Raw genomic sequence first — 24,268 nt, 5'->3', positions numbered from 1 at the left:
GCCTCCCTAACTCATCATGTTTGGGACTCTTTAATCAAAAGCATGATCCTAATTATGTTCTTTACTTATTGACTTGTATTTATATAAATTCTTCAGCGTTAATCATCATTTAAAACTCTTAAAGCTCTGCTTTCACGTCCCTGCATACGTTTCCTCTCGCCTTATCTGATCATCAACATCCTGTACACAAAACTGTCGCTGCTGCAAATTCCTCCACTCTGATCTAAAGTCACCTTCCACAAGAAAATCATTGTAAGTGCCTATTCTACTAAAAGAACCAAAAGAAAACAACCAGTTTAATCAATTAAGGTTAAGCATATAAGCAATTACTCATGCATACATTTCATCATAGCTAAACGCTGCCTAAAAACAACTCCTGTGTATTAACACTAACTTCATTTTAAACCTCACATTTCCTATGTTATAACCTGTTTTTGATATAGCCTTTTTATTTCATTTTGCTCATTTTAATGTAACAATACCTTCTAATTCTAGTTTATCAGACTTAACCAAAATATATGCTTTCCTTCCTTTGGTCCTTCTTTAAAGCAAGAAACTCCTATTCAGTTCCTCTTTTCTGTCACTTGTTACAGGGCCAGCTCAAGTTCAGTTAAAAGCTAAATGAATTTCAGGCCTCTGGCCTGACAGGTTTATGGATTCTATGTGTTTGTAAGCATGTGCGGCCTTCTATGCTCCAGTCACCCTCAATATATCAGCTGAGACATCGCGCTCAGTGAAGCTTACAACCTTCAATACACTGGGCATCAACTCTGTTAATTAGCACAATCGCAATATGTAAAAAATAATTTCTACGTATATAATCTTCAATGTTATCCCCAAAGCATATCTTCTGTCAATGTGTCCCACAATTTCCCTCTAAGATTTGTATACAGCTTTAAAACACTGGCATTGTATCTTCTAAACAGGATTCAGTTCACTTTAATCCTTTAACCTTAACATAAAAATAACAAAAATAACAATTTCTGCTTCAGTTTTACCATATCTAAATGATCAAAAAACCCAAAAGTCATAAAATGATCCTAAAACCCCTTTCAAATTAAACCTTTCCCCCCTTTTTTGACACATCTCATGTGTCAAAACTAAAAATGCTCAGTTTTCCCCACTCATGATGCAATCTATGTCATAAAAATAAACTTAAAACAGAACAGTTATCAGTCATGTGTTTCTTCAATTAATGGTAACATGAGTTATATCAAAAAATGTTTCCCCTTTAGTATTTGACATTCTCCCAACAATATACTATAATACCATAATCTAACCCCAGTCAATAAAACAGAAATTTTCTCTGGTAAAAGCAAATTGTTTGTCCACATTTATTCATCCCCACCTTCATCCAGTCACACACATTCACTCACATGCATTCACACCATATTTTTTGCTAATAATGGAGCCTCCCGCGCAAGTGATCAGATTCTCCACCCTCAGCAAAATGAGCTCATTCATTTGTTTTAGTTTCCATAGGAAAATAGTTCTTTATGCTTTTGGACTGGATTGAATCGCTACAATCCTTTTAGACAGGGACTTATGACCTGATCAGTCCCCCTCCGGTAGCTTTCTCCTCAGCCAGTTGTAATCTGGAAAGCCCACCTTATATTTGCTCTCCCGAGAATTTGTCAGCGCTGTTATTCACTGTTCCAGGCCTGCTTAGAACCAAAATGAGAAAAAGAGAGCTGATTATTAGCTCATGAAAACACCAAACAAAATCACCTGACAGGTTTTCTAAGTGCACTGTTACAAAAATAATGGGCCCAATTCTAAACATGTCCATTTTTACTAAAACTCCCTCTATTAAAATAAAAAACAAAAACAACCCGAACCTAACTGACAGAATCAGGTCCACTCACATAATTTCACCTCCTCAATACACCGAAAATCTTGTTAAACCCACACAATTTGCACACAACAATCACCCCCTTTATGCACTTTAACATACTTAGATTCAGCATAAGATATAACCCCCTTACAACAACATATCATCACTAAACTATAAATTTCCTATCCAAATCTGCACTCCTCTTTTCTTCTATGCTTCCTCCCCTGAAAGCCTCAGTCACACACACACACAGGAAGCTTCTTTGTCACCACTCACTCCAGCTAATTTGCATACTGAGACATATCTCAAGAAGTTGCCGTAACAAGAGAAACATATGTTCCTAAGTTCCCACCTTAAATAACAGCATTCCTGGTCTTCAGACATAGGTCACAGTTTGCTTGTGAGGTTCAGGGACACATGGCCCTGTGAACAATTCAACCAGAAACTTGCCTTAACATGTCCAGTCATGTCAACCTATAAGTTTCTTCCGACCGCTGCATGTGGAGAATTGATCCAGGTCTGTTTCGCCCCTGAAGAAACACAACTGAGACATTTTCATTTTTATCATGAGTACTTAAACTACCCCTTTCCCTCTCTCTGGTCAGAAATACCAACTTATGTTATGTGTATAAGTGTAAGCATGTCTTCATTGCGTTTTTTTCTATGTATTCATGTTAATGTTCAGTGAGTGTAAGCTGCTTTCTTCATTGCCTCTGTATGTTATAATCAGGTTTAATTCATGCATCTTTTCACTGATTTCTTAATTCAAACTATCTCACTTCTGATTCTTTCCAAAAATAATTTCACATGTAACAATTTGTGTATGTGTGTCTTCTATTCATTAATGTAATTGTCAGTTATTTTCTCTCTTTATTTTACCTTCTTTTTGTTTACCTCTTTGTTTGTGACGTGGACATCCCTAAACCATCAATGAGTTCAGGCTTCAATTTCAACCCAATTATACCCTCTATTCTCGCACTAGAACTCCTCTGGACTTCACCTTCCCACTGGCCCCTATGCTCTTCTCATAGTGTCCTTTGTTGTCTTGAAACCTCCAGCAAACACAGTCTGTTTCTTCTCTGTTTCTCTTCAGTATTTTCCTTTTAGATTAAGTCCCAGCCTGGCAAAATATCACATTCAGTGCCTTTAAACAGTTATGTCACACTGTTCTTACCAGCCTGCACTTTCGCCGTTCATCTTTTCATCACGTGGTTTCTTCTTCTCTATTCATCCTTTCAGTCGTCTCTTTCAAGATTACTCCAAGCATGGCAAATATGCTGCTGCTGGTATCGTCAGTGTGGTTTCAGTATTAATGGTTCAGTTGCACTGTCTTTTGCCTCCTCTTAATTCTTCAAGTCCACCATGTTCTGTTGGTCTTCATCAGGAGATTAACTGTCCTTTGAGCTTCTTCTCAGGATCGGGACAAGTGGGAGGTCAAGCTGTAAAATTTTTAGCCAAAATCTGGCCTGTTTTCCTATCAATTATGTTAATCTATCGTTTTGCCTCTCAAAATTCCAGGTTGAGAAAAGTCCACCTTTATTTATCTGTAACCTGTATTGACACACTAAAGCACACAATTAATATCCTTTTCATTTCTTTTCTTAAAACCTCCATTCGCTTCATTTCGCTAGAGTCTAACTCAACCCTCTCTCTGGGTGCTTACTTGTCACCTTTTATGGGCATGCAAAGTTCCTGTCACACACACACAGCACTCGGAGCAATATTTTCGGTTTCTCTTTCCTATTTTACAACCTAATTAAACTGTTTAGTTTTACTAAGTCTTGATCTAAAAACAATGCACCCTTATTTCACGCACACACACTTTTAAATATACTAAATTCTTTGCATTTGTCAGCATTCACATCACAGTCTTCAGCATGCTCAGCAGAGCTCTTTCAGACTTCAGGAATCGTCTCACACACACCGCCTTTTTCTCTCACACTTCCACTTCTGCACTCACTCTACTATCAACTTTCATAGTGTTATTATTATTTATTATTTTGTATAAATCACACCCAATCACTCAAACCCTACTACTCACAGCATTCACACACTTAAACTGTGACAAGAGTTGAGGAATATACTCAAAACACGCTTTCCTAAGAGTATTTTAGACATGCCTTTCATAATCAGAAAGAGCAAGTCAAAAAGAAAAACAATTGAAACCTCTATTATTCTCACCGCACACACAAGAAATTGAAAAATAAAACACACCAGCAATTATTGCTGGAGAGAGGTTACTCCTGAAAGTGATATGTTAGTCTTAAGTATATACAATGCACTTCTTTATATTTATATATCTACATCCAAACTCAGTCAATTACTATACATTCACTACGGCAACTCAAAACCTTATTTATAACCCTCTAATAAACATAAATGGGGTCTTAAACACACACATTCAACAATGTTTGCAGCAATATTTATAAAACCAACTGTGGTTTAAACAGTTCACTGCTTACTAATTTGCATTTTCACACTCACACACACACAGTCTAAAAATAGCTCCAGCACTGCCTCAGACTCCTTTCACACAGAGATCTCTTATTTTATATTACAAAGATGTCTTATAATTACAACTGCACAGATTTTAGGCCTTTTAACACCTACCGAATTTCGACAAATTTAACATAACGGTCCAACCGATAAACTCCCTGAGTTTTTTGCGACCAATTAACCATTCTCGGTCCCGGACCGTGGCCCGATTTCTATTTCCTAAATAAATTTATAAGCGTTAACCAACCCAAACTTTGCCTGAAGCTCTATTTTTTGGCATTACACAGCCAAGGCTTTCCCCGAAGTTTTAAGTTAAGGTTTCACGCCCGAAACCCGGTTTCTACTGCCCAAACACTGCACAATGTCGTCCCGGACGACAAACTGGTAGATACCAGTGGCTATTTTGAACCAAGGTCCCAAGTCATTGGCAGGTGCCACCTGGGATAACCTCACGCCGGAGGACCCTTTCCCACGTCTGGAAAAGGGAGGGGGTTCCCACCCCTGAACTTGGTGCAGTCCTAGGAGCCCCGCTCCCGTCCTAAGAACTTTAATTACTTTGAAAACACCCCATAAAATCACACCAGCAATTCTATTGATGTCCAAGCCCGGCTTTATATTCAATTGAGACTTTACTGTCACAAACACTTCACCAATTACCTATTAAACTAAATTCACTCAGCAGTCCAACTGCTTTACACGGTCCAACCGTATTAATCCTTTCGCGGTCCAACCGCATTCAATCATTTTCAGCAGTCCAACTGCTTTAAATCCTCAGTACTGTCATGAGATTCTCATCAAAATCAAAGCAGACACTTACCGGCAACTTTTACTGAATAGACATTTAATTTTATCATCCAATTCAGCACACTTCAGATAAAATCAACAGGTCTGTGCCTACCTCTTTTATAAAGGCGCCTGTCCCCTCAGTTTGGTTGCCGGTTCACGCCTGCCTGTCTGACCACAACGGACCACCGAATTTCACCGTCCACACCTCCAATTCTCTCCCTCCTCAACCACCGGACGAAGCCCCCAAATGTTAAGGTTCAAATATTGAGGAAGGAGAGTACAAACAACCATTGGTCCAGAACTTGGTCAAACAATTGATTTTAATGAAATACACGCGTGGGAAGACCAGTGCCTGTTCGCAGAAAGAGCTGATCTCCGACTTAATCAAAGCATAAACAGATTTTTTATATCATCAGAGTTTGAATTTAGTGACGCCCCCTCATGCGTCACAGATACACTTCATACATAGGTCACACCAAAACCACAATGACTTTTAACACAGTTTAAAAAGAACATTGTCTTCTATCTTCATAGCAGATGTCTCCTGTCGACCTTTTGACTTCCAGTTCTCATCACAAGACACTCATCCTGCAAGACACTGTTCCTCTTTTTTGCAGAGATAACAAGAAACTGTTCCTCTTTTAGCAGAGACAATTTCACAGTTACAAGCAGACATGGCTAACCTCTCACCTATAAATGAGTCTAACTAACGTGTGTGTGTTTGTATATGTCGTCCTTATATGCTCTCTCATCTCACCCGTTGCACTTCTGACCTTTCACCAGAACGGAGGCTCATCCTTATGTGTAACAACCTAACTGAAACTATATGTACTATGTTGAATAAATGTTTTAATCAAGAACCTCTACTAAAAGCTTAATCAAAGAATATAAAAGTATAAAAGACAATTTGAATAACCTAGTTATTCAAATAGCCTCGTCTAACCAGCTCCTCAGAATAACCTGCACTTAGACTCTGCTCTCGGTTTCAGTTCTGCAAAAGCACGCTCTGCAAACCTGCAACTTCCTGTCGGCCTCCCACTTAGTCTTTCTGAAAGACACACACTGTTTTAAACATCTGAATGCAATATCAATACTGTAGATTATATTATTAATCTGGACAATAGCAGTAAAATAATTTCCCTGCTCTCCACAGGCATAAATCATGAAGCCTCTTACTGCTGACATTTTTTTCAACAGTCTGAAAAAAAGCCCACGTCACAGGTTTAAAGCCACTGACAATGTCTTCTAGCTTCTATGGAGAAAACAAGAACCAATTTTTAAACTCCAACTCTAAAATTACATTTACAGACATAGATGAATAAACCAAACTGATATTTAAGCACAAGGACAGAGTCAGCTGTTAGTTTGGTGTCATGGGTCCAGTCAGGGAAAGGTCTGAAGTGTTTTTTGTCCTACAGCCTGTTCTGACTGATGCTGTACAGAAGGAACAACAACACTGATCACTGATCAGATCTCACCTTATATGAATAATTCTGCTGTGCTTGAATTCAAAGCAGAGTGATTTTTCCAAACAAACGATGTGAGAAAACGAAATTACACCTGGTATTCTGGATCAAAAGGATCAAAAGGAGTACTCGGGATCATTCCTGTAGCAACATTTAGCTCCATGACTGCTGAATAGCAAGTGTGCAGTTCAAACTATAGTGAAACAGGGAGATGGAAATATTTAAAAACTGGAACATAAAGTACAGATGCAGCCACTCAAAATGAATGCCTCATTTTGAACATGAAAGTATGGTATTGCAATCCTTTATTTGTTTTTAAATGAAAATTGAAATTAAAACGAACTTGACTGTTGGTTGATCCTGTCAGAGAAGAGTGTATTTTCGACGTGAAGGGCAAGTCAGAGAGAAAGAAGATGCCGTCTCTCGGTTCTGCAATGTTTATGTTTTATGTTCTTAGTGGTGTCCCTGCTAGTTTTAAAAACCCACTCCCTGTTGGTGTATGAGCGACAGACGCTGCTTAATATCCGTGACTCACTACTGAAGCTCCCCAGGATTAGCGAGCAATGTGGAGGACTCCCGCCGCCTCTGGTGTCGGTACCGGAGGAACTGCTTCGCCGTGATCCCCCCTGGAATCCTTCGAAACGGAAGCGCTGGAGAAGTGGACGAATGTGCGGCACGCGCTCTGGGAAGCGTGTTCGGGTCAGAACTTGGATGCAGCAGGTCCTTACCATCAGTGACCCTGGCTGTTTAGGAATTTATTTTGGCATCAAACAGCGCTGCCTTCTTCCTCTTTACCTGACATCATCGGAGCACGCTCACCCGAAGCTCCTTTATTGGTCGCCATGCCGACGGGATACGAGGGGAGGTGGAGCAAATATGAACAACCTACAAATACTGCCTGCTACCACGGATGGACAGAGAGTTAAATTAGCTCTCTTAAACGCAAGATCTGTATCAAATAAAACTCATGTTCTTCGGGACTTTTTTGGTGTTCATAAGCTGGATGTCATGCTCCTAACTGAGACATGGCTGCGCACTGGTGAAGTGGCACCCTTGCTGGAACTTTGCCCCTCCGATGCCAGCTTCTTCAGCTCCCCCAGGTTGTCTGGGAAGGGAGGCGGGGTAGCCTCTATCATCAAAGACTGTTTTAAATGCAAACAGATACAAAGTCCTGGTGTTTTTACCTCATTTGAGTCCCAACTCCTGACTTTAGGCTGTCCCGTGGTTCTAATTATAGTCATCTATCGTCCACCTAAATATAATGACTTGTTTATTTCGGAATTTTCAGACTTCTTGACATGTTTTATCACTCACTATGAAAGGATTCTTATAGTGGGGGACTTTAATATTCATCTGTGTTGTGAGGATAAACCCCTGGTCAAAGATTTCTTAAATGTAATTGATTCCTTAAACCTCACACAATTTGTGTCTGGGCCAACACGTAAGGGCCACACCCTAGACCTTGTCTTGGGCTACGGGCTGAATGTATCAATGACTGGAAATTGTGTTTTACCTATTCTAGACCACTCAGCAATTTTATTTGATATTTTAATTCCTAAATCTCCAGCTTCTGAGAGGGGAAAATTGCCCCTCAGATCATCTCGTTATATTAGCCCTGAAACATTGGTTGGAGTTAAATTACATCTACCTGATGTGTTGGACCCTATTTTTACCCAGGAGTTATGTGTGGACACCTTGACTGCGAATCTTAATAATACACTGCTTGAACGACTGGACTCTGTTGCTCCCGTAAGGAAGTTGAAATGTCAAAAAACGAATCCTATGCCTTGGTTAAATGAGGAGCTCTTGAACTTGAGAAGAAATTGTAGAAAAGCGGAGCATCACTGGAGATCTTCCAGACTAGAAGTATTTCTCCAGGCTTGGAAGGACTCATTGTTTTCTCTTCAATCAGCGATGTCGACAGCGAAAGCAAATTATTTCTCAAATCTCATCATGAGTCATAAACATAACTCAAAACTCCTTTTCAACACAGTGTCGCAACTTACAGAGAGCAAGTCAACTCTCTGCTGTTCTAATTTGATAGCTCATGACTTTCTTACGTTTTTCAGAGACAGGGCTGAAACACTTAGAAATCAGATTACTCCCTCCTCGAGCTGTTCATCAGACTACTCAGCTGCTTTGCTTGTTGGTGCTGATAAACTGTTCCGTGACTTCAAGGTTATTTCTCTGTCTGGATTAACTAAGGTTGTAAATGCAGCTCGATGTACAATCTGTTCTTTGGATCCTCTACCAGCCTGGGCTATAAAGGAAATGTGGTCAGTATTAGGACCCTACATTCTGTTTCTTTTAAATACATTGATGACCGGAGTCTTCCCTGAATGTTTTAAATCAGCTGTGGTAGTGCCAATCTTGAAAAAGCCTGGACTGGATGTTGACATGGTCGCAAACTATAGACCCATCTCACATCTGTCTTTTTTATCTAAAATCTTTGAAAAAGTGGTTTTTAAGCAGCTCACTGAGCATTTGTCAACAAGCAATCTGTTTGAACCATTTCAGTCTGCTTTTAGACCAAATCACTCCACAGAAACAGATTTAGTCAAAGTGGTAAATGATCTGCTGGTAAATGCAGACAATGATCGCACTTCAGTTTTATTACTGCTGGATCTAAGTGCTGCGTTTGACACTGTGGATCACTGCATTTTATTGGATAGGCTTGAACATTTTATTGGAATTACAGGAAATGTTTTATCATGGCTGAGATCTTACCTGTTTAAGAGGTCTCAGACTGGTAGTTTTAAAAATGATCTCTCCAAGACTTGTGCAGTGAGGCATGGGGTCCCTCAGGGCTCCGTACTTGGATCATTGCTGTTTTCTATGTACCTGCTGCCTCTTGGTGAATTTTTACGTTCTTTTAATGTTACCTTTCATTGTTATGCTGATGACCTGCAGCTTTATGTTCTTTTAACCATTGGAAATTGTGCTGAAGTCTCTAAACTAGAATGTTGTTTATCTGCAATTAAGGGCTGGTTATCGGATAATTTCTTGCTCCTAAATACTGATAAGACAGAGTTGATGGTCATTGGGCCACACAAATTTCAGCACTTGTCCCAAAATTTAATCTTGAAAATTGATGACAGTGTCATAAATTGCAGGGACAAGGTAAAAAACTTGGGTGTGTGGTTCGACATGGTGCTCTCCTTTGAATCTTATGTAAAAGAGATAACAAAGACAGCCTTTTATCATAAAAGTTTCAGAGGTCTACAGATGGTGCAAAATGCAGCTGCTCGCGTTTTAACAAGAACAGGGGAAATTTGAGCACATTACCCCTGTTCTGAGATCTCTGCATTGTACACCGTGTCAGGTTCGAGCAGATTTTAAGGTCCTGCTGCTCACCTACAAGGCTTTAAATGGATTGGCACCTACATACCTCTCCGACCTTTTACACCTTTATGTTCCATCTCGTGCTCTACGATCTCAGGACTATGGCCTTCTAAAAGTTCATAGAGCCAGAAAAAAGACAATTGGAGAGCGTGCTTTTTCTTTTCATGCCCTGTTTCTGTGGAACAACCTCCCTCAAGATATTCGGCAGGCATGCTCTGTGGAGGTTTTTAAAACTAAGTTGAAGACACATTTGTTCACCCTATCTTACATGTCTTAATTCTATGGCTTTTAGTTTTTAAATTTTTATTGTTTTAACTTGTATTGTGTCTTTTACCTGTATTGCTATGTATCGCTTTTCTTTTATTTATCTCTTTAGTTGTACAGCACTTTGTTTGAAAGCGCTTTATAAATAAAGTTATTATTATTATTATTATTATTATTAATAAAGAACCACGATAACACTGTATGAGTGTGGTGGGGCGTGGTCTGCAGTGCAGGGAGGACGCAGCTGTACGGCATCCTTAATCACGCCCGCCGAGTTAAAAACACGGGGACTCAGTGGTTGGTGTGTTGTGGTGTGATGCAAGTCAATAAAATGGCTCAAAATTATGATCCTTCAACCTCTCATGTCTCATTTACACCACAATGAGCTTGTGCATTCTGTCATAATGAAATGTAAAAGAAAAATGGTGGGCTCTGTTCTAAATTCACAGGTGTCAGTGAAAGGCTACTGCACTGCAGGAGAGGGACCAAAGTCTAGTCTAAGACAAGACTAAGGATAGTCTTAGTCTTGTCCTTGTAGCTCCTGTACATTTGTGCTTACACATGACAGGTACTGTCAGTAACAGTCAACAATAACAGTTTTTGACTTTCAGCACTCAAAGCACAAAAGTCTGCCGCTAATATTTGTACATCACATTTGTCGGACTCCTTTTATAATGAAAAGACGATAGAAAGAAGAACGATAGCAATGCAGAAAAAAGAAAAGGAGAATTATAATAATGGATTGCATTTATATAGCGCTTTTCGGAACCCCTCAAAGCGCTTTACAATTCCACTATTCATTCACTCTCACATTCATACACTGGTGATGGCAAGCTACAGTTGTAGCCACAGCTGCCCTGGGGCAGACTGACAGAGGCGAGGCTGCTATATTGCACCATCGGCCCCTCTGGCCAACACCAGTAGGTGAAGTGTCTTGCCCAAGGACACAACGACCGAGACTGTGCGAGCCGGGGTTCGAACCGGCAACCTTCCGATTACAAGACGAACACCCAACTCTTGAGCCACGATCGCCCCGAATTACAGGTGACTGCACCTAAGGAAGTTGAAAAAAGAAGAGCAAAGGTGTCACCTTTCTCTCTTTTTTTTAGAGAAAAGGAAAAATAAGGGACAAGCTGTGCTGTGCAAAGAGTATAAATAAAGCAATGGGTGAAAATTAACTTACTGAGCAGAAAAGTTAGGGAGATGATTAAATATGGACAAAAATTTCCCTCAAAAGTGTTGCAAATTCGTACGATATGACCTACAATCATAAAATAAGATTTCCAAATGTGTGCAGTGATATTTGTGTAAATTTAGGGGACTCACAAGCATGTGTGCTTTAATCCACACACAAATACGACGCAATCTGTCCACACTCAATCAAAAAGAAATCACAATCAACCTCGTCTTTAATTGGACCTCTTTAAATTTTACTTGAATTCCCTGATCTATAACTATCTATGCAAATCAAGGAAAGTAAAGAGTAGGGAAGGAGGGAGGGGGGGCTGACTTACAGTCTGTGCCCCCCTCTCTCTCTCGGGGCGTATCTACTTTCCTGACCTCTGGCTGAAAGCGTCAGTTTTGAGTGTTTGTATATGAAACGCTCTCATCAAATATCTCCCAGAATTCCTTTTGTTCGTATTCACTGTTCTTCAGTCTCAGTTTACTCAACCACTGAGAGTTTTGGCATCAACACTGAAAAAGATTCTCTCTATGATCCTGTTAATAAACCACTGCTGTGTGTGTGTAAAAATGCATCTCTGCATCTTAAACATCTTAACAGTTACTAAATAAAGCCAGTGCAATAGTGACTGGATTATGATGGCTTGTCAGCCTCATTATTTAAATTTTGAGACTGAAGAGTTTTAAGTCAGTCAGCCTTGATTAATAATTTATTGTTGAAGACTTCAGCTAAAATATATTTGCAAAGAACACTACATAAACACGAATCAACGTGTAAGGTGGAGCATCACTTGTGAGTGGATTTTCTGCATTTCTTGTTTTGTAGTGTGAGCAAAACCAATAAAAAGACAATCTCAGAAATTTTTAGAAATCTTCTTAAGAGACAACATACCTGATGATTGAGCTAACATTTTCTCATATATAAGTCAGAAGGAAAAAATAAAACATTAAATCAACTGAAATAATTATTCTATATTAAACATAATCATTGAATATATCTCTCACATATTTTACATCATATTAAAAAAAAATTATCCAGTGTCATGTAATTAATATATCCTTAGTGCTTATTTTCTTTATTATATTGTTTTATGTACTTTAATAATGACGGTTTGTAAAGCAAGGCCACTTTTGACTCATAAACTAAGTGCTCAGCCAGACTGAAAAACAGGAAGTTAGTGTAGAGCTATAAGAGTATATTAATAAATACAGAAAAGAGGAACTTGTACCATATAAGGAGTGTTTGTATCGAAAACTGCGTGACGTGTAAAGTACCAAAATAACACCTATATGTGAGACGTTCTTAGATTCTAATGTTAGAGTTTCTGCAACTGGCTTTTGGGGCTGTGCAGGGCTCTCTCTTCCGGAAGATGTTTGAATAAAAAGAATATATAAATGTTTTGACCACTCTGATCTTTACTATTAAATTGGCTCAGTAGTGGTAAAACTAAATTCTTGAGAATAAAGTAAAGCTTTGAAGTAATGATAATGAAACTTGGAGAATGAAGTAATGAGAAACTTTGAAGTAATGAGAAACTTTGAAGTAATGACACGCTTTGAAGTAATGAGAAGCTTTGAAGCAATGAGAAGCTTTGAAGTAAGGATAATGAAACTTTGAGAAAAAGACAGTACTGAGTTAAAAGTAATATGAGATTTCATGGTAAAAGAGAAAAGAGACCAATGTGTGTTTAGGAAAACACAGGGTCATAGGTTATTGGTCATTTTATGGTTTAATAAGTGTCATTTCAAGTTCAGTCGTGGAAACGGCCCCCCTATTGGAGACGTCCAATAGGGCCTCCGACGTGAGAATATTCCAGGTTAACCTATCTGCCAAGACCTGGGACCTTGGTTAAAAATAGGTAATGATCAGAGGATCATTTTCGTAAGCACTTATTTTCTCAGTAGAAAGAGTAATTTCGGACGTGGAAGTCCGACAAAAGGACGCCTTGAGTTGGCCAAAGTGTCTAACTGACTCAGGATTTCAGAGAATCGAGTCAGCTGTGATCTTGAGTTTTAATGGTAAATTGATTTTGAAGGAAAATTAATGTTTACTGTGTTGAAGTAATTCTGATGATATTACTAGATGTGCTGTGATACAAGTGAAGAATAAGTTGTGTATATGTGGATACACAATTGTGTTGATATTGATGGATCCACTGCGGTCCATGTGATAAGTTAATGCTGGGTGCACTGGGGCAAGAAACTGTTTTTAAATCATCACTGGCTGCAGTGATATACATGTGCTGAAGATTAGTGGACCCATAGAGGTCCATTTGATGAAGTTCTTGGGCAGATAAATGACAGAAACAGTTTTTGAATTTTGTGAAGAATTCTGAAGTATTGAGGTTGAATTTTCTCCATACTTGGTGCGCTGTGAGGACTTATATTATGGTTATAAGTCCAAAGTTTATGCCCTGAAGGCCAAGAGTTGTGTGTAGAGAAGAACATGACTTAGAAAAGGATATTTATGATCACATTTTGTCTAAGTTGGAGAGAATTGTCCTATATGTGTGTATTTCTCTTCTCTTTTAAGATTACATATGCAGGTACTGGGTGCGGTCTACTTCCTCTTTCTGATTCTAAACAGCAGGTTTGATGAAAATAGTCTATCACAAGCATGTTTTGGGTGATTCTAAGTGTGTGAACGTTGTGGGTACTGGATTTGAGTGATTCTGTGTGATTTGTAGAAAATAATAAATAATTAATAATAACACTATGTGGGTTCATAGCAGAGTGCAGGAAAAAGAGGAAGTCTGGGCGAAGAGAGTGTGCGTGTGTGTCAAGCAGGAAGTGAACCAGCAAGTCTGAATATAGCTTGTGAGCTTGTGAGAGACGTTGCGACATGAAAACAGAAGAATTAGAGACTGAATGTCTTAAGAAAAAGTAATAAAATGATATTAATTACATGTTTTAGTGTGTTAATACAGGTGGACTCTTCTCAACCTAAAAACATGAGTACAGCGGCAAAAGGATAGATTAACAGAATTGGGACGACAAACAGGCCAGCCTTTGGCTTAAAATTTTACAGCTTGACCTCTCATTCTGTCCCCATCCTAAGAAGAAGCTTAAAGGACAGTCAATCTCCTGATGAAGACAGAAGACAGTTAGAACACCGTGGACTTGAAGAGTTAACAGCAGGCAAAAGACAGTGCAACTGACCTAAAACACTGAAGGGTCAAGAAGCAGCATGTATGAATACCACTGATGGAACATGAGCTTTGAATTACAAGCTGGAAACTTGACAAGTGACATGACTGTTTGAAGGCACTGGACATGATATTTGCCATGCTGGGAGTTAACCTACAAGAAAAGACTGAAAGGATCAACAGAGAAGAAACAGAGAAGAAGAAACAGCTTAGTTGGGCCTGTGTGTGCTGGAAATTTGAAGGCCACACAGGACACTGTGAGAAGAGGGACAGGGACCAGTGAGAGGTCAAGCCCAGACGAGTTCGAGTGAGAGTGTACAGGATGTAATTGGATTGAAGTTGAGACTGAACTCATGGAGGTTTAGGAATGTCCACCACATCACAACAAAGAGGTAAAAAAAGAGAGGAAAAGACAGAGAAAAATAAGTAAATGAACTAACAATTACATGAATGAATAGAAAACAGACATACACAAATTGTTACATGTGAAATTATTTTTGGAAAGAATCAGAAGTGAGATAGTTTGAATCCACAGCTCAGTGCAGAGATCCATGAATTAAACCTGATTATAAAAATACATATGCAATGAAGAAGCAGCTTACACTCGACATTAATATGAACACATAACATAAATGCAATGAAGACACGCTTACACCTATGAATGTGAATACATGACATAAATTTCTGTTTCTGGCCTGAGAGAGAGAAGGGTGTTGTTTAAGCAGTGATGATAATAATGAAAATGTCTTAGTTTTGTCACTTTTAAGTGCAAAGCAGACCTGGATCAATTTTCCACATGCAGCAGTCGGAAGAAAGTTATAGGTTAACATCAATGGAAACGTTTAGGCCAAGTTTCTGGTTGAATTGTTTACAGCGCCATGTGTCACTGAACCTCACAAGCGAGCTATCACTCCTGGCTGAAGACAAGGAATGCAGTTCCAAAGAGCAATAACATGGCAGTTAAAGAGAGACAGTGGAGAATGCAGGACAAAGTGCGTGGGAAGAAAAAGGATGGTTTCTCCGACTTGGCCTCAGCGATTGTGCCCCGTGTCAGCCAGGTTCTCACAGACAGTGAGGGCGAGGCTGACGCGCAGTCACTTACCCAATCTGCAGATGAGAAAAATAAATCTAAGCTCAAAAAGCTCTTTGCGCCCAAATCAAACTTGCAGCGTAACATCTCACAGTCCATGCCCACACTGGGGACGCTGCCTGAGAAGAATTCATCTCTGAGTGGCAGCCGCTCATCTGGTCTCAATGTCAACTCTCCTGATGTTAAGAAGAAATTCAAATTGGGACACAAACGAACCGGCAGCTCGGACAGCAAGGTGTCTTTGGGTCCTTTCTCCCTGTTGGGCCGCTCCAAGCAGAGCAACAGTGACCTGAACAACCTCTGCATTAACGGCAGCCATGTGTACATAGAGGAGACAGAACCCAAGAGTGGATTCTGTCTCGGAAAGAGAACTGCCTGGTATTGGACTGTTGAAGTGAGAAAGGACAACGGAGTGGGAGGAGTAGGTGAGAACACAGAGGAATGCTGTTATTTAATGTGGGAAATCAAAATTTGGGTTAGCAAACCTGGGAAAGAAAACTGACTGTTTAAGTGGGAAAATTGTGAAGGAGTCTGAAACACTGCAAAAAGAAACATATACAAAATCACACACACAAACAGAAAATGTATTAACCTTACAAATACAAGAGAGGTCATGTAGATTAGACAGCATCTTGAGCATGTGAGTCTGTTTATCATCTTGTCCAAGTCGCTTAGTGTGTTGTAGTTTTTAGAATAGTGAATTAGAAGTGATCTTGTACAGATTCATCAAAACAAGTGATTACTGTAGAAAGAAATAAAAATAATTCAATAAGGTGGTAATGTTTAAACATGCATTTCTCTTGTCACGGCAACTTCTTGAGAGATGACTCAGTATGCAAATTAGTTGAATGACTGGGGACAGGAAAAGAAAAAAGAGGAACTTAGGTTTCCTGTCTAATTGTATGCGTGAAGCTTGCACTTGGGTTGTCTTCTTATTTTAATAGAGGGAGTTTTATTAAACATGGACATGTATTAGAGGGGCCCATTATTTTTGTAATAGTGCACTTAGAGAAAACCTGGCAGGTGATTTTGTTTTGTGCTTTGATGAGCTAATAATCAGCTCTCTTTTTCTCATTTTTGTTAGCAGGCCTGCAAGATTGAATTAAGAGCGCTGTAAAAATTTCCGGGAGAACAAATATAAGGTGACCTTTTCCAGATTACAACTGGCTGAGGAGAAGGCTACCTGTGGGAACCTGATCAGGTTGTAAGTCCCTGTCTAAAAGGATTGCAGTCAGTCCAGTCCAAGAGCATAACGAACTCTTTTCCTAAAAAAAAAAAAAAAAACCAAAATAAAACAAATGAATGAGCTCATGTTGCTAAGGGTGGAGAATCTGATTATTTGCGCGGGAGTCTCCACTATCAGCAATATCTGGTGTGAATGCGTGTGATTGAATGTGTGTGAATGGACTGTGACTGGACGGACGATGTGGACTAAAGGTTGGACCAACTGGACACTGAGATAAAGACTGGACCAAGGTTAGGATGAATAAATGTGGACAAAGAATGTACCATGCCGGCAAGAGAAAGGGGATGCTTTTCTTTGTTTTGTTTTGCTTTTCGCCGGAGCAGGAGGAGGAGAGAGAACGGAGGGGAGACTGAAGGTTCACATAAGAGTGTGGAGCTGAAGACTTAATCTTTTGGCTGCTGATTTTGGGTTGCTGATGTTTACTAAAAAAAGAAAAAAAAAGTCTGTTTTATTGACTGGGTTTAGATTAGGGTATTACATTATATTGTTGGGAAAATGCCAAATGCTAAAGGGGATAAAATTTTTGATATAACTCATGTTACCATTAACCGAAGAAACACATGACTGATAACTGTTCTGTTTTAAGTTTTCTTTCTTATAACACAGATTGGATGATAAGTAATAATAATAATAATACATTTTATTTATAGGCGCCTTTCAGACCCTCAAGGTCACCTTACAGTAGCACGTAAACAATACCATAAAAAACATAAGAAAAATGTATATATAGCAAACATGATAGATAAAATTTAGACATAAACAGTCATAAAAGTATAAAAGCAAATATAAAAATTGAGCATGGTAAAAATGGCCCAAGACAGATCAGGTGTATGCAATTCTAAACAGATGGGTTTTGAGTAGTGATATAAAAGTGGTGAGACAGTGTGTGGTCCGTAGAGCCAGTGGAAGTGCATTCCAAAGTCTCGGGGCAGAACAACTAAAGGCTCTGAGTCCCATGGTAGTCAGGCGAGCAGGTGGAACTGACCGAAGGGAAGCTGAAGAAGACCGGAGTGTACGAAGGGGTGAGTATGTATGGAGAAGATCGGATAGATATGGAGGAGCAAAGTTATGAAGCGCTTTGAAAGTGAGAAGCAGGATCTTGAAATTGACACGGAGGTGAATTGGGAGCCAGTGGAGCTGTTTAAGAACAGGTGTTATATGTTCAGTGGATCTAGTTCTGGAAATAATACAAGCAGCTGTATTTTGAACCAACTGCAGTTTATGGAGGATTTATGAGATAAACCATAGAGAAGAGACTTACAGTAATCCAGACGAGATGTGACAAGAGCATTGACAAGTATGGTGGTACTGTGTGGTGTGAGTGAGGGACGAAGACGGTTAATATTACGGAGATGAAAGTAGGAAGACCGAGTGATATTATTTATATGTGCTGTGAAGGACAGAGTGCTATCGAGAATGACACCAAGACTCTTAACCTGAGGGGAGGGTATGACAACAGAGTTATCAATGGATAACGAAAGACTGGTTGGAACTGTAGTCAGTTTTGATCTGGTGCCTATTAAAATGAATTCTGTTTTATTGCCATTAAGTTTAAGAAAGTTGTGAGTAGACCAGACCTTTATTTCACTTAAACAGTCAGAAATGGATGTGGGTGGAAGAGTAGCTGTGGGTTTGGAGGATAGGTAGAGCTGGGTGTTATCTGCATAGCAGTGAAACTGGATGTTATGCTTCCTAAAAATATTACCTAGGGGGTAGGAGATAGATGATAAAAAGTAAAGCACCCAGGACAGAGCCTTGGGGTACACCGGAATTAACTGGAGTAGATACTGATCTGTGAGGGAGTAATTGAACAAACTGTGAGCGGCCAGAGAGATAAGAAGTAAACCAGTCGAGTACTGTACCATTGATGCCAAGTGGGGAAAACTGAGTATGAAATGTGAACCACAGGTTAACACACAGGTTTTGTTTCTAGGAAGTTCCAAGGATGCAGGCTCTGGATGCAGCCAGGATTTCAAAAAGACTTGACATGATGATTAAATTGATTTTATCCCTTAAACACAGGTTTGCAGGCCTGGAGCAAATATACCCGAGAGGAGGATCGCTGAGGTGTTTGGAGAAATAATATGACTAACCTTTTTCTTTCGAGTTCCTAAGCTCTGGTGAAGCATTTTCAGTTTGTCACACACAAGAGGTGTCAAAAGGGGGAATTTCAGGTTTAATTTGAAAAAAGGGGTTTTAGAATCATTTTATGACTTGTTGGGTGTTTGATAATTTAGGTACGGTAAACTTATGCATAAGTGATTGCTTATGTGCTTAAGCTTAACTGATTGAAAATCTCTGACTTCGGTTGGATGTATTTTAGTAGAATAAGCGTTTATAATCATTTTCCATACACATATTGCAATTGTGCTCATAAAGAGTTGTTAAGCTCTCACCCTTAAGAAGGTCATAAGCTTCGTTCAGCGTGACTGTCTGAACTGATATATTGCAGGGATGGCGTGGAGTGTAGTGAATGAATGCATCACATGCTTACATACACAAACATCACATAGATTTATTTTCTATGGTAAAGGTGGAACACATTTTGCTTTGTCTTTGCTTAGCAACTAGTGATGCAGAAGGTGTTAAAGATAAGCATCCCATGAATAAGTTAACAGGAAACGTGTTGGGGGTGAGACGGTTGAAACAAAATGTTGCATATAACGGAAACTTGTCTAACTGTCATTAACTGTAACTTTTGCATGTTATGTAGCTGCTTGAAGTAAAAAGAGGCGTAAACCCTGATAGACGAAAATTTTGGATTGTACTTTCTAGCGGAGATTTATGCTGATATGGTAATGGTGTATATCTTGCCCTGGGTGTGTTTAATAAAATTAAAAGTGTTGCTCACACACATAAGGAACATTAAGATTAAGTACAGGTTAAGTAAAGTTAATATAAAGGATAGAGCCCAGAACATGATATTTTGAACCAACTTTGAATGATTAAGGGAACAATAGATGAACACAGTAGATTATTGAGCTGTAGCAGAGAGAGGCATTTTGTTTTCTATCCTTTACAGGAGAAGATTTCAGAACAAAAGCGACCACAGGGGTGGCGAGAATCCTGGAAGCCCAAGACCGAAAGGAACCAACCAGAAAAGAAGCACAGAGCACAGAGAACCACAGTTCCAGAAAATGTGTTGTTCGGAGACTAGAAGCTCGTTAGACACAGGTTAAATATGAGCATAAAAGATATGCGCTACCCATTAAAGGGGGCGAAGAAACCAGGACTAAGTTTAAAGATGAAACGGGTTAACTCTATAGAGGGTGTTTCCAAAAGATTGACAAAATAATCTAGGACCTTTTACCAGAAAAAGCTAATTGCATCTTTAGGAGTTTACAGTGTGCACTGAGGGAAGTCAGGAGTGGTTTTAAACTGGGATTGAGAGAAAATTAAACTGGGTGAAAAAGGGGTGTAGGAAGTAGATTTAGGACATTTCACATTTCACAGGTGCTGTCTTAGAATTTGATTTATTTGTTGTGGATAGAAGTAATTATGACAAAATAATAAGGAAACATTGAAAACATACAACCCGTTGAGGGGACAGATAGGGTTGGGCAATTGAAAGGTTTTGTTTGTTTAGCATAATTTCTTTTGTTATATTTTAGCCTTTTCACATGAAAGTAAAACTTAATGGGATAGATTAGGGTTCATGTCGTCTTTTAAAAAAAGATGAAAAGGGGGAGAACTGTCATATAATTAATATATCCTTAGTGCTTATATTCTTTATTATATTGTTTTATAATAATAATGGATTGGATTTATATAGCGCTTTTCAAGGCACCCAAAGCGCTTTACAATGCCACTATTCATTCACTCTCGCATTCACACACTGGTGGAGGCAGCTACAGTTGTAGCCACAGCTGCCCTGGGGCAGACTGACAGAAGCGAGGCTGCCATTTCGCGCCATCGGCCCCTCTTGCCAACACCAGTAGGCGGTAGGGTTAAGTGTCTTGCCCAAGGATACAACGACCAGGACAGAGAGCCCGGGGATCGAACCAGCGACCTTCTGGTTATAGATATGCTTCCCAACCCCCTGAGCCACGGTCGCCCCGTACTTTATGTACTTTAATAATGACGGTTTGTAAAGCAAGGCCACTTTTGACTCATAAACTAAGTGCTCAGCCAGACTGAAAAACAGGAAGTTAGTGTAGAGCTATACAAGTATATTAATAAATACAGCAAGCCAGACAGAAAAGAGGAACTTGTACCGTATAAGGAGTGTTTGTATAGAAACTGCGTGATGTGTAAAGTACCAAAATAACACCTATATGTGAGACATTCTTAGATTCTAATGTTAGAGTTTCTGCAACTGGCTTTTGGGGCTGTGCAGGGCTGTCTCTTCCAGAAGATGTTTGAATAAAAAAGAATATATAAATGTTTTGACCACTCTGAGTCGGGTTTTCTCTGTTCTACTATGGGGATCAAAGAATCGGGTTTAATACCAGTTTTCATAAGGACCCTCAGTCAGCTTCAAACATAATATCTAAATAATAATTTCTCTTTAATTTCATTCAAACTGTAAACTGCATCTCTCACTGTTACAGCTAAATTTACATCATCAGTGTACAAGCTTTGTAGCTGCTGCAGAAGCCATCATTTAATTCATCCATTTTTCCTGGGATCTCCTCCCATTTGGACTTTCTCTGTGATATATCACATGATACTGATGTAAAAGACTTTCCATGGCTCCTCCACAGAGTGGACCAGGAGAGCTCAGAGGTTCCCAGTGGTCAGTCTGCCCAGCAGCATCAAACACACCTGGACTCCATATTTATGGTCTGTACATGTACAACAACTACTTTTACATCTATCCTGTTCACAGTCATCTCCATGCTGCTCTTTGTAGACCAGTGTTTTGTCAGTGTCCAACATAGATCTGATGTTTGGCTCCATGATTTCAATCTGATTGGCTCATTCATAAAGTATTATGTTCCAGCTGCTGGAGGACAACATCATCACTTTTGTGAAGAACGAGCTGAAGAAGATCCAGAATGTTCTTAGTCCAGATTACCCAGAATGCTTAGAGAGTCAGAAAGGGGATGATGAGAAGAGGTGGAGCAGCAGAGAGGCATTTGTGAAGATCACAGTGGACTTCCTGAGGAGAATGAAGCAGGAGGAGCTGGCTGACTGTCTGCAGAGCAGTTAAGAGGATTTATGTCCAATTTAGTCTTCTGGCTGAATGTTTAGTTTTCTCTCAAGAGACTCACATCTCGTGAATTATTTGACATGTTCACTTAATAAATTGTTGAGATTCTGGATGAGTGAGAACTAATGTTTCTAGAGAAAGACCAAGATGTGTTCAGTTATTTCTTAGGGGAACGGAAATTTTCACGAGGAAAACATTAACTGATTGTTGATGTTGTATTTTTATTATTTTTCAGAACCTCAAGCTGCCATTTGTCATCGTAACCTTAAATCTACACTGAAGAAGAAGTTCCAGTGTGTGTTTGAAGGGATCGCGAAATCAGCAAGCCCAACCCTTCTTAATCAGATCTACACCGAGCTCTACATCACAGAGGGAGGGACTGCAGAGGTCAATGATGAACATGAGGTCAGACAGATTGAAACAGCATCCAGGAAACCACACAGACCAGAAACAACAATCAGACAAAAAGACATCTTTAAAGCCTCACCTGGAAGAGATGAACCAATCAGAACAGTGCTGACAAAGGGAGTGGCTGGCATTGGAAAAACAGTCTTAACACAGAAATACACCCTGGACTGGGCTGAAAACAAAGCCAACCAGGACATCCAGTTCATATTTCCATTCACTTTCAGAGAACTGAATGAGTTGAAAGAGGAAAAGTTCAGCTTGGTGGAACTTGTTCATCACTTCTTTACTGAAACCAAAGAAGCAGGAATCTGCAGCTTTGAAGACTTCCAGGTTGTGTTCATCTTTGATGGTCTGGATGAGTGTCGACTTCCTCTGGACTTCCACAAAACTACAATCCTAACTGACCCTAGAAAGTCCACCTCAGTGGATGTACTGTTGATAAACCTCATCAGGGGGAACCTGCTTCCCTCTGCTCGCCTCTGGATAACCACACGACCTGCAGCAGCCAATCAGATCCCTCCTTACTGTGCTGACATGGTGACAGAGGTCAGAGGGTTCACTGACCCACAGAAGGAGGAGTACTTCATGAAGAGATTCAGAGATGAGGAGCAGGCCAGCAGGATCATCTCCCACATCAAGACATCACGAAGCCTCCACATCATGTGTCACATCCCAGTCTTCTGCTGGATCACTGCTACAGTTCTGGAGGATGTTCTGGAAATCAGAGAGGGAGGACAGCTGCCCAAGACCCTGACTGAGATGTACATCCACTTCCTGGTGGTTCAGGCCAAAGTGAAGAAGGTGAAGTATGATGGAGGAGCTGAGACAGATCCACACTGGAGTCCAGAGAGCAGCAAGATGATTGAGTCTCTGGGAAAACTGGCTTTTGATCAGCTGCAGAAAGGAAACCTGATCTTCTATGAATCAGACCTGACAGAGTGTGGCATCGATATCAAAGCAGCCTCAGTGTACTCAGGAGTGTTCACACAGATCTTTAAAGAGGAGAGAGGACTGTACCAGGACAAGGTGTTCTGTTTCATCCATCTGAGTGTTCAGGAGTTTCTGGCTGCTCTTCATGTCCATCTGACCTTCATCAACTCTGGACTCAATCTGCTGGAAGACAAACAAATAACCTCCCAGGAGTCTGAAACAAGAGAATTTGCAGAGAAACATTTTTACCAGAGTGCTGTGGACAAGGCCTTAAAGAGTCCAAATGGACACCTGGACTTGTTCCTTCGCTTCCTCCTGGGTCTTTCACTGCAGACCAATCAGACTCTCCTACGAGGCCTGCTAACACAGACAGGAAGTAGCTGGTGGACAAAACACCAAACAGTCCAGTACATCAAGAAGAAGTTCAGTGAGAATCTGTCTGCTGAGAAAAGCATCAATCTGTTCCACTGTCTGAATGAACTGAATGATCATTCTCTAGTGGAGGAGATCCAACGGTCGCTGAGATCAGGAAGTCTCTCCACAGACAAACTGTCTCCTGCTCAGTGGTCAGCTCTGGTCTTCATCTTACTGTCATCAGAAAAAGATCTGGATGTGTTTGACATGAAGAAATACTCTGCTTCAGAGGAGGCTCTTTTGAGGTTGCTGCCAGTGGTCAACGCCTCCAACAAAGCTCTGTAAGTAAATATGCGATCTGTCGTTTATTTATAACATAAACAGTGTAGTGTGTGATGGCCTCTTAAAAATGAAAACATGTTTAATTAAATGATCATAAACACCAAATAAAGTAGATTTTATTTAATCTTTGATAGCAGCAGTAAATGTCAGAGTTTCTTAAACACTTCTGGGTGTCAGCTTTCATCAAAGTCACATCCAGAATCATCCTGAGAGTAAGTAAACTTTATTCA

The 24,268-nt window shown here is 39.8% G+C and overlaps 1 protein-coding gene across 1 annotated transcript in view; it reads left to right on the top strand.

Annotated features, from left to right (window-relative positions):
• LOC146363654 (protein NLRC3-like) overlaps window positions 1–24,268 on the top strand; it is a 67,612-nt gene that overhangs the window by 20,172 nt on the left and 23,172 nt on the right. The window contains exons 6-8 of the mRNA XM_084918466.1: window positions 21,556–21,634; window positions 21,795–21,999; window positions 22,240–24,037. Of these exons, the coding sequence (XP_084774592.1) occupies window positions 21,556–21,634; window positions 21,795–21,999; window positions 22,240–24,037 (2,082 nt within the window). The remainder of the gene's footprint in view (window positions 1–21,555; window positions 21,635–21,794; window positions 22,000–22,239; window positions 24,038–24,268) is intronic.

Source organism: Perissodus microlepis, chromosome 22 (assembly GCF_051167445.1).
Source record: "Perissodus microlepis isolate ML-2025 ecotype Zambia chromosome 22, ASM5116744v1, whole genome shotgun sequence".
Taxonomy (NCBI): domain Eukaryota; kingdom Metazoa; phylum Chordata; class Actinopteri; order Cichliformes; family Cichlidae; genus Perissodus; species Perissodus microlepis.
This window is presented reverse-complemented; position numbering and strand designations above follow the sequence as displayed.